A 12450-nucleotide genomic window follows, 5' to 3' on the forward strand; every position below is an offset into this window, starting at 1 on the left:
ATATATGTGTTAAATAAATTTAAAAAGATACGAAAATGAAAAAAAATTATACTGTATACAGAATTGTTACCAGCACACTCTTTAATTATCCTACATTAAAGAGCAATGTTTGTCACCCGCACTCTTACGCGCTCAGTTTAAAATCAAACGGGAATTTCAAAACCGTGCCCGGAAGTTTCCGCTTTCGACCGTTAGGTGGCAAACTATTTTTTTTTTTTTTTTTTTTTAATTTCTTGCAGTCGTAAAAAATTTTTAATTTTGCACATATTTAAAACTTGCTTTTTTATATGTATTATTTTAAATAATCCATTGAATTTTTTTAATTATTAAAAGTAAGGATTTATGAAAAACGGTAATACAAATTTTATTAAAATTGTAATGGGTTTGTTGTTGATAGAATCTTATAAGTAAATCTTTTATTCTGATATAATAATAAATTAGGTCATGAATATTCTATTCTACCGATAAAAAAAGAATTGTTCCCGCATTTGGCTGTATGGAGCAAGCAGAATTGTGATAAATCCATGATCAGAACAGCATCACAGAGTAAACAATATCAAAATGAAAAATAATTGGAATTAAAGTTCATATTAATTTAAAAAGAATATAATCTCGTGAAATAATTATAATATAAAGGTAAATGCAATTAGATTCCTAAAAAAAAATCATAATTTGAAGTAATTAATGATATTTTTTTGTAGCATATTTATGTAAACGTTAAACAGGATGCAAACGATTCAAGCTTTTTAAAAAGTTGTTTAATTAGTAATATTTAAAAATTTATAGAAAGAGCAATAGTGTTTTTGTAAAAGAAAAATTTTAATGAAATAATTGTGTTTAATTAATTGTATTTAAAATAAATTAGTAGGAAGATTTATTAATCGGTTCAGTAATTTTAGACAAGATAATTGAAGTGTATCCTTATACGCTCAATTACCATGTTTCTCGTAAGCTGAAGTATTTTTTTTTTTTTTTTTTTTTTTTTGTTACATAAGGTGAATATTTAATATCTGAAGGAAATTTTCACAAAATCTTTTTAATTTTTTCTGTTTATAGTCTGATATTATTAATAGCTTTTTTAAAATAACTGCTCGAAGGAATTTTATAAAATTAATTTAATAATTTTACAAAATTATCTCTGTTATTATTGTGTTTATTTTGTAACTTAACTAAAGTTTTTTTCCGTCTGGAAACTGCATTCCATTTTATATTAGAGATGATTGAGAGATTCGGATGTATTTACTTTTTTTTATAAAAAATACCTATTTCAATTTTAAGAGTTGGTAGTTAATTTTTTGAAAAACGTTTTTGGATTAGTCATGAAGGTAATAAATTATAGGCTAAAAATATGCATTGTAGAAACAAAATACAATATATATATATATATATATATATATATATATATATATATATATATATATATATATATACTAACTTGTACAAACGATATGAATACTTTCAGGAAAAATAACTCTTGATATTAACGACGTACTTTAAATATGTGTAACGTCCATTAAGAGAGGGGACATCTATAAAAAAGCAACTCTTTTTATTATGAAATACTGCCTTATATAAACGAGATATACCTCCACATAAAGTGCTAAATACAGACAATAATGGAACAAAATATATAGTAAATGTTGATCAACCTATCAAATTACAAGCTAACCCCCGCAGAGGAAGACATCCGTCTTGTGATGATCCCGTTCACCACACCATCCCCTCCGTTCTTAGCCATGATGGACTTTACAAGAGATTTTATTTTAAACCCTCTAAACTTGATAATACAATACAATCAGTTTGGTCTCTATCGATATGCCAACGATGCAAATGCCTCAGCAGACATCACCATCAGTATATTTACACAACCTTCGTAGGACCTCTCCAACCACGACCCCCTACCATAACTTTTAACCCTTAACTATCAAAATAACCGATTTGCGGAAGCGCGATCCTCGCGACTTCCTCTAACACCGAAGGTATCACACAAAAACTCTTCCTATATCTAACTTCAATTAGACTCTGCACTCAGATCATTACTTGGTTAAGATTTTAAATACCAAAAATACTATCCTCACACCAAGAAAACAAAGTGTTGATCGCAACAACTACAATTTTGTCCTTCATTTCAATTTATTCAGTCCTATTTATTTACTTAAAAGTCAAGAAACAGATTAATACAGTTATACTATAAAAATGAACGAAAGATGTAAACAATCAACTTTTTACATTTTAAATTCCACAAGAAAATAGCTAAGTAGTCATATGTTTATGTAACCTGTGTTACAAAATCTTTATCTTATTTGTACTCCGTGGATGACCCACAGAGAAATTACTTATTTAACAATATCACAAAACAACTGCATGTAGAATTATTATACAGACGTTTTCACGAAATCATAAAAAAATTTAAATTAAATCTGGTTAAAAAACATACATGACCCCATACGTACGTACATGACCCCATAATGGCTATTAAAATAATGGTTAATTCTATACAATGCTTGAGGATATCTACTTAACAAACATACAACCAATTATTTACATCATTTTTCATAGAAACGCACATAATAAATTCCATCGGAAAACAAATAAATTAAAAATTTCAGTGAATAAGTGTTTAATTGTTTTATACTTTATTATTATATACAAATAATCTTCTCATGATAATTACTGTAATAGAGCGCTTCAAGATGTGAAACAAATTTCTTAAAATTTTGAAGCTTTATATATTAACATTTCATTTAATCTAACCTTTTATGCAATTATATAAAGGAACTTTATCAAATAAATTTAATTTAAATATCTAGGAAACTAGAAAATTTGTCTTCCTTGAGTATTGTAATTGCTGTAAACATTAATCAATGGATTACATAATTATTTTATTAATGGATTAAGGTGTACAATTAACAAAAAATGAATAAAAAAGTAAATAATTTATATATATAAAAATGAATGTTTGTCTGTCTGTATGTCTCTTATGCCTTCCTAAACAGTTCATCCGATAGCGATGAAACTTTGGGGAATGGTTGGGCGCATGCTAGGGAAGGTTTCTGAATTAGCTTGGACCCCCTAGGTGGCGCTGGCGTCGAGATAATTCGAAAAATTGTATTTATGGACCGATTTGGTTCATATTCAGAATATGAATATTAGTTACGTGAAAAGAAATATTTTTGCAAAAACTACACCCGCTAGATGGGGTCGTTGTCGAGTTATTTACGAAACAAACAAACAAATATACAAACAGACCTTTTTATTATAAAAGGCATGTTCGTATGTGTGTCCGTAAAGACCAAAAAACTAATGGACCGATTTACGCGCGGGCAAAAGGGAAAAAGGTGGAAAGAGAAAAGGGGAAAACGGGAAAGGGAAAAAGGAAACTGGGAGAGGGGGAGGGAGAAGGGTAAAAGGCAGAAGTTGGAAAGGGAAAAGGGGAAGGAGAATAAGTGAAAGGTAAAATTTGTGAAGTTCACTTTTTTAATTTTTTTATCAAATTTTCAATTGTGTTCATTTATACTTTCTCTTTCCTACTCTCTCGTTCTGTGGAATATAATATAATATAATATATATATATATATATATATATATATAGCAAGAGCGAAGCATTGCCGGGTCTGCTAGTTAAAATATAAAAATAGGTGAAATGAAACAATAAAAGTAAATAATACAGAAAGGAAAATTTATCCCATTTAATTAAATTTATATAAACTTATACATTTAATTTAATACTAATAAATTAATAATGTCTTTCAAATTTACAATATTAATTAATTAATATATTATACTTTAAACATCTTTCTCGCCGAAAGCTTTTTAAGCCTTTTTCGACTTAAACAGTATTATTTACTTTAAATTAACAGTTTATTATTCCGAGAAAAATCGGAGGAAAAATAAAGATAAAGAATTTATGTTAAAAGAATGTTATTTATGTATGTATCACAATAAATAAATTTTATAGCAGTTACAGACTATTTCGTATAAATAAATTTATTTATTTTTGCCGATCTCTGGATCTACGCGGAGGAATGGTGTCGCCTTCGTCTTTCATCCTGAAGATTCTGGGTTTGTATCCTAGTCAAGTTTGATATTTTTCATATGCTATAAATACAATACATATACAAATTTCTGTATATGGTATTTCATACAAAAAAGAAGAATTGTAATTTTCGTAATGTTAAAAATAAAAAGCATTTAAAAATGTTGAATAATAATGGTACATAATAAAAGCAATTACAAAAGTTAAAAAACACGATTGCAAAAAAAAAATAAATATATAAACTTAACTAAAAAAACGACAATAAATCGAACTAAAAAAAAAGAAAGAAAAAAGGTATGGAAATAGAAGACTAAACATCATTATGCAGTATTTAATTAATTTAATAGAATATTCTGTTAAATAAATAGAATAACCAATAACCAATCAACTTTCAGACAGTTTTAATCTGTTTAAATATATTTTTCTCGTTGTAGAAATAGCAAGCATTTAAGTTTGTCTAAAGTTTTCATCAGGTCTTACATCACTAAGAAAATATTTTCCTTCAAAGAAAATATTTAAATGGAGCCAGGGAGCTCTTTAATGTAGTAGAATAATTACTATTCAGAGCGCTTTATATGGGACAATTATTATTGAGAATAATTATTATTTATTTAAATTTATGTATATATATAGCCTATGACACTTCCGGTAACGTCAGGATTCCAAGGGTGCGGGGTCATCTAAATCGGTTCGGTCGTTGAGCTGCTACGGTAGAACAAATACACATACACAAATATATACACTCCTTTATGGACAGTCATGTAAAAATGATTTTATTATAAACCTAATAGTAAATAAATTAAATTACCTTAACAGGATGTTGTAGACGTGGTGGTGTCCGAAGACGTAACTGTTCTCCTTCAGAAATCTATAAACATAAAATATAACCAAAATTAATATAAAAAAAATATCGTGTTTAGACTAAAACTCAAAACTTTAAATTAAGAATTGATTAAATCACAAACTAGACTTAAAGAGAAAGAACCTAGGTGAGGAAAAAATATATAAATTAATAAGGAATTAGTTAAAAAGGAATAATTTGATTATCAGGAGAATGATGTAACACTGGGGATAACAAGGAAGGTATAGGAATAAATTATCCGGGTAACTGATTTACTTCCATATAGTATTTTGTCATCTATTGAGAACTAAAATCACCAATGTGGAGAATAACAGCCTTAATTGTGATAGGTGTAGTTCTTTACATAGGACAAACAACTGGAGGCTAGTCTTTTTTTTTTTTGGAGAAGAAAAAATTAAATTCTTTCACATCTTTAAGGATTATTAATTCTGACCAACGTAAGAATTACATAATCCCATCATTTTGCACGCACAGGAAGAAATGTACGGAAACATGGCGATTTATTTAAGCCATATCACTGGAAGAAATCATTATATTTATTAAAACAAAATAAAATTAATTTTTTTTTTAATTTTACTATTTTTTATTTCTTTGTACGAAATAAAGGAAGTATTGTAATCGCGAGAAATTTCGGTTTTCAGATTTCAACGAAAATATCCATTTTGACCGTCACTGAATCCATTTTGACTAGTTTCGACGTGACGTCTGTACGTACGTATCTATCTCGCATAACTCAAAAACGATTACCCGTAGAATGTTGAAATTTTGGATATAGGACTGTTGTAACATCTACTAGTGTACCTTTCCTTATGATTGCAATCGACTGGTCCAAAAGTGCCCAAAAAAAGCCCAAAATAAAAATTTGAATTTTGGACTTTTTTTTAACTACAGTAATAAGCCCTCATTGAGAGCTTTTCAACGATATATCATAAGTGGTACTTATTTTCATTCGTTCCAGAGTTATAGTCTAATTAATGAATATTTGGATAATTAATGAAATATTTGGATATTCCAAAGGGAAGGCACATCGGTTCGAATTTGACTTCATTTCCTGTTTTTAACTTTTTTTTTTTAAATTTAAATATACTGATTCATTAATAATTTTTAACCTCCGATAGTAAAAAAAAACTACAATAAATATTAATTCAATAAAAAAAAAATATATATATATGAAACTTGGAATTCTTGTACAAGGAACTCAACAACTTGTACAAGGAATTAATGTGGTGTCCACATCAACTTTTTTTCACTACATAATGCATAAAGTATTTGTTTAAAAGCTTAAAATTTTATGAATAAATTAAACCAATCATCATTTTTCAAATAAAATAATAAATAAGACGAATAAATTTCTGAATTTCGTAAATATCTAAAATAAAAAATGTTCAATTTCAGCCACAAATCTCAGAAAAATGTAGAGTTAAGTTTTTGGAAACAATTTTTAACATGTATAATCTGAAGGTATGTTGTGCTTGTGTAGTAGCAATCAATCTAACAATGAAAACTTCTTAAAAATAATAATTTTCAATTTCTTTGTTTCTCATTAACTAAATAATAGAATTTATTGTTTCATTTATTACAGTATCAACTGGCATTTGAACATCAGATAGTGAATACGTGTTCTTTGGTGGTTGGATTTCAATTAACCATACATCTCAGGAATGGTCGACCTGAGACTGCAGAAGACAACTTTATTTACGTATATTCATACATATCACTCTCACTCATCCTTTGAAGTAATAATACCTTACGCTGGTTCCGAAGGCTAAACAGGTAAAGAGAGAAAGTATCGATTGGCATAAATATCTCGCAGAATAACTGAAATAACTGATTAATTGTAAAATATTTTATTTAACATCATACACGTAAATATGACATAATCTCAAAAAAGGAGGATTATAATAAAAAGAATGTATTCAGAGTAATTCCAAATTGCAGTGCAATCTCTCGGGAGATAATTCTAAAGCCAAAAATAAGAAAAAAAGTTAATATAAACGTAGGTCAGAAAATGGTTCGTTAGCTAGTTTCGATTCGTAAACCATTTAACCCTTTCTTTCTAATACCTTTGCAAAATTAAGCCCTATTAAAATTCTCGGGACACAAATCGAGGGGTAAATTTGATGATTCCTAATGTTTTTTGATCTAAGAAATTGAATTAAAGTGGTTTCAAATCTGTATCTCACAACGATTTTAAGAAAAACGGGGTAAAACACGAAACCTTTTGTTGGAAAATACACTTTTTTAGGTTTAGAATAAAATAATTTTGTTACTTTACAAATAAACAGATAAAGATTTGTAGTAAACTTTGGAAAGAATTTTATTTTGAGAAAATTGATGTAAATAACGTCGATTAAAATTATCTAAAAATTTGAGAATTTTAAATGTAATTAAAAACCAAACACACGATTTGGATCGAAAAAAGTGAAACGATTTTAAACAGAATTTTATAAGACAATTGATGACTGCCATACACGAGATACGTATAATATAACGGTATTATAAATTTTCTTTAAATAATCTGAAAATTGAAGCTAATTACTATATTTCACCTTAATAATTCGAGTAAATCAAGTTACCTACTTTCCGCCAAAATAGCAATATCTTAGTGAATAATATTTTTACGTTCTTTGTTCCTAAATTATTTCTATAATCTTAAATTTTTATTCCAGTTTTTTTATTACTTTTTTCATACAAAAATTAAAAAAAAATAAATTGGATAAGCTATACTTTCTCATTCCTTCATGTATTGCTGTTTTACTTTTCTTTTTTTCCCCTTACAGCACCCGCTTTTGATTCTTGCATAAATTTATAAATAATTTATAACTTTCCCAATTTTTTATTATTAGGATATATATACTAATAACAAATATATTATTTATTTCAAAGACCAACAACTTAACCACCAAACACAGCAACAGAAAACCCTAAAAAAACTAACATCAATAGTCGTGCTTCGCGGGATCCCCCATCGTCAGTCAGTACATAATTCTACAATTCCATCAACAAACAAAAAGAAATAAAACTTTGAAAATTTAGAAAACATAAACACGAACTACAAAATATAACAAAACTTCACTGCCATACTGCAATGACGTACATTTAAAACGTCACACAACAACGTTCGTAAACATTGTAGTCAACTGCGTTAATTGATACAGTGGTCAGTATGTAGATTACTTATTTGAATTTTTGGAAAGTATAAATTTACATACACTACTTATAACGAACGTAAAATCAATTTTTTTTTTTTTTTTTTAGTGAAATTTATAGGGAAAGTAAAAAAAATAATTTACATAAATATCGTTTTTATCCAAAGTAATAACATTATCTTAATTAAGTGGATTGGCTTTGTTAACGAGATTAATGAATTTAATCCTATTTAATATAAAAAACGCGCGCGCGGACACACACACACACACACACACACACACAAACAAATAAACAAATACAACAGACTATTATAAATGTACAGAAAAATACTGAGAATCGAGAGTAATAAGACAACTAAACCCAACAAGAGAATGGAGGTTACACTAACATCATCAATACCGCATTAAAAGATTAAGTTTCATAATAAACTAAAGATAAGCGATTTTCATTGTAAGGGATTAAAATTACTTAAAATTAATTCTCTTAAAAAAAGGTTCAGCTAAAAAATGAATAAACAGCGTGAAATAACCTACAATAGCCAATTATTCCGTGATGGCCAGTCCATTATACATCCATTTACAAATTAATCATATGCTTCCCTTCTAAGACCGTTTATTGTTCTTTCAATCATGTTTCACTGCATTAAATTTAATCAATTATTTACGACGTAAAAGTACCCTTTTTTCAGTCATTTTGGTAAAAGATTCGCACTCACTTCGAAAAATGATGGAAAAGCTTGTTTCAATCGATAAATGAAAAATCTGATGTCGACACCTCATGACTTCCTTGTACGCCTATTAAATTACATATACATTATTTAAAAAATGAAAAGTACATAAAATTTTATTTCATTAATAACTTTTGATATTTTTGCGTATTTTTTTTATTGTTATTTAATTATTATTTATTGTACATTTTTTTACAATCAGAGGTTAATAATTATTAATAAATAAATATATTTAAATTAAAAAAAAAAGTTAAAAAAAAGGAGATGAAGTCTGATTCGAATTGACATGCCTTACTCTTGTAAGATTCAAATATTTCATTAATTAAAAGTTTATTTTGGAACCAATGAAAATAAATACCACTTATAATATATCGCTGAAAAGCTTTGAATCAGGGCTTATTACTGCAGTTAAGAAAAAGGACAAAATCCAAATTGTTTGGATGTCACGTCGAAACTAGTCAAAATGGATTCATGGATGGTCAAAATGGATATTTCCGTTGAAATCTGAAAACTGAAATTTTTCGCGATCACAATACTTCCTTTATTTCATAAAAGGAAGTAAAAATGAGAGCCGCAATATACTGATTAATAGAATATAGTTTATTCAAAACGTATTTTACAATAAACTGTTTTACATTTTTTCGATAAGTACAGAAGTATGTCAATCAGGATCTCTAATAGGTACAACGTTAAATGAGGTTTCTTTAGAATCACCACTCTGAAGAATGTATTACGAACCATTCATGTTCTGCCCATTTTTTAAGTTTTCATTAACACATTTTTGTAACACTTAACTTGTAATACTTTTTTGTAACACGTTGTAACATAATGAACAGCGTCCTACAGAATATCTTTTAGAATATTTTTTTTTAATCCTTCACTACTAATAGTGAAGTAGAAATGATGATCGAATATTTAGTCTATTTTTCACTCAGATTGTGTGAAAAAAGATATACAACGCAATTGATATTCACACTAGATTTTTTCGCATATTCAATCAACACTTCAGCACAATTTTAACCTTCGGGTATAAGCTACTCAAAGTTTACTACTTAACTTAAAAAATTTACTACGGAAAAATAATTAAAATGTTTTTATAATCTTCTTTCTTGTTTTTACTAGTTAAATTGAGATACGATAATAAATCTTTAAACAAATTTTGTGGCTCATTGAAGGTTTTTTAATTTTACTTATCAACCGCCTAAAATAGTTATTAACTGAAAAAAATCGTTTGTCCAAAAACACTTAAAGTGAACGATAACTGTGAAAGTTTTGATCTAATGTACTGTTCCTAAATAAAGTTTGAATTTTTCTAACTTTTCTTTGTTTTATTTAACATCATACATAGTTTTTTTTCAAAAGTAAATTCTCTACACGTTCAAACTTTTTATGTGTTTATTACCCATTTAACAAAGATGTTGTACTTCAAACATAAAAAACAAAGATTTTACCCCATTTTATTTATTTTCACCCCAGATCTCTCAAAAACTAATGCAGATACGGTTCTCTGACCTATTTTATTCCGTTTTTTAGGTCAGAAACCATTAGAAATCACTAATTCTACTCTTTAATTAACCTTCTAAAAATTTCAGTAAACCTCAGTTTACTGATACCGAGGTAATTGGAATAAGAGAGAAATCTTTCATTAGCCGAAACTCGCAAACGAAGCATTTTAGGACATATGTTTATATAAAATTTTTTCATTATTTTAACGTTATAATAGATTATGAAAGTCCCGGGAGAACTTGGTAATACATTCTGTATGAGATAGTAAATAGGTCACATTTATATTTTGTTGACAGTTCACACAGGGAAAACAACATCTTAGATTATAAAGTAGCCAAAAAAAGCTTTTTTTAATTAAAGAAAAAAGTTACAGAAATTTTTTATTGTTGATATCTGGTTTTTTCAAATTGTTTTTATGAAGCAAATTAAATAGTTAATTACAACCTCACAGTTCTAATTTTCACTACAGCAATATCTATATCTCGAAAAGTACAGAGCGTTCGAAAATTAACTATATACACTAGTACATCAGTGTTATGCACTAGTACAAAATAAATCGACTTATCTTACAGTAGTTGGCAATGTTTCCATAAATATTCAGTCATATCTGCACAAATTTCTTCGTGTTCTTAAAAACTCTCATGAGTTCATGTGGAATTTTCTTGGTGAACTCACAAAGTGCAACTTAAAGCGCCTGGAGTTTGTGAGGATTTCTTTGATAAACATTATTTTTTGCATAAATTCAGAATTAAAATTCCGGTGGGCTTAAATCAGTAAAATGAGGTGGCCGCACGCAACACCTTAGAAATGATTCGATCTCCGAAAACCTTTGGCAATAACATGATGGACTGATTGCCTGGCTATATGCAGGTTCTTGTTGGATCCAAGTATTATTAATTTCTTTCCTATAAACTGGTGAATGATTTCATAAGAACGAAAGTTGAATTTATTGTTTCTGCGAAAAATATCGTCCCAACTATTTTTTTCTTGAAATTGAAATTCACCCCCTATCTTCTGGTCATGTGGAAGAATTTCATTTACGGTATGTGGGAGGCTATAAACGTGAGTTCTGTGCATGCAGATACTCTAATAAATGGAACCATGACTCATCATTATAGAAAATATAATCCAATATTGTCAGAATTGTCCGCTATAAACTGTTGAAACATTTTCAGTTACTGAATTCGTTTTCTTTATCCTATGGCCAAAAACGTTTGAAACACTTTACTTCATATGGGATACGACTTAGCTTCTTACAACTGCCTTTTGTGCAATTGCAATACCGATGTCTTCTTGCCGGTTCAACTTTCGTTTGAACTTTGTGGGACTGTATTGAATAGCAGCTGATATGGCTTGCATTTTTTCTTCAGAGAGTACTGATGATCTACCATTAAGTCCTTTACCGATACGTTTATAGATTTTTAACGATCCCGTCGTCGTAAATCTATTGCACTCTTACACTATGTCGATTAGGGCTCGGTGTACCTACAAAAGTAACGGAAAACTGGTCTTTAACTGTCACCATTCTCAAAGAAGTCGTATTCAACGAGAAATATTCACTAATCTAAAGTTAACATTTATTTATTCTGAGCCCACACGGGAAGACACGGTCTCAATCGTTCAATGTAATTCGAAGACTCGATGAAATGTATAATAACTGACATCAATGAAATATATCAAAACAATCATAACTGAATGAACTTAACCACTTACGTCAGAGTTTCTAAGATATCTAGTATAAAGTTTATGTTTGTAATTGGCATGAAGAAGAAGGTGGATCTCGATCAGTACTTTTTTAATGTAAATTTAACCCTTCACGACTAAATGTACCGGTTTCGATGATCTGTTTTTAATTTTGTAGAGAAAGTTCCTCTACGGGTAAAAGATTCTTAAGGACAATATTAGTGGAAGGTTTTTTGAAACAAATAATTTCTTTAACGGCCGTCGTAGAAGATTTAATGATATTTCTTTGATATTACTACTAATATTCGATTTAATATACTAGCATATAGTCCAGTGTCATATATTTGACACAACGTATTTTCACGCTACAGTTGATAAAAAATTTGTTTGAAAACTTAAGGTAAACAAATTAATATATATTTTCGTATTGTCGACAGATCTAGTTCAAACTTTGTACTATTTACATCCTTATTATAAATTCTTTTA

At 28.3% G+C, this 12450-nt stretch overlaps 1 protein-coding gene across 8 annotated transcripts in view; it reads right to left on the minus strand.

Moving 5' to 3' along the window:
* The window catches only part of LOC142321485 (high affinity cAMP-specific and IBMX-insensitive 3',5'-cyclic phosphodiesterase 8-like), a 1158933-nt gene that overhangs the window by 262205 nt on the left and 884278 nt on the right, over positions 1-12450 (minus strand). For all 8 annotated transcript variants that reach the window (XM_075359602.1, XM_075359603.1, XM_075359607.1 and 5 more), the window contains one exon: positions 4845-4904. In XM_075359602.1, coding sequence (XP_075215717.1) covers positions 4845-4904 — 60 coding nt within the window. The remainder of the gene's footprint in view (positions 1-4844; positions 4905-12450) is intronic.

Source organism: Lycorma delicatula, chromosome 3, assembly GCF_047948215.1.
Source record: "Lycorma delicatula isolate Av1 chromosome 3, ASM4794821v1, whole genome shotgun sequence".
Classification (NCBI taxonomy): domain Eukaryota; kingdom Metazoa; phylum Arthropoda; class Insecta; order Hemiptera; family Fulgoridae; genus Lycorma; species Lycorma delicatula.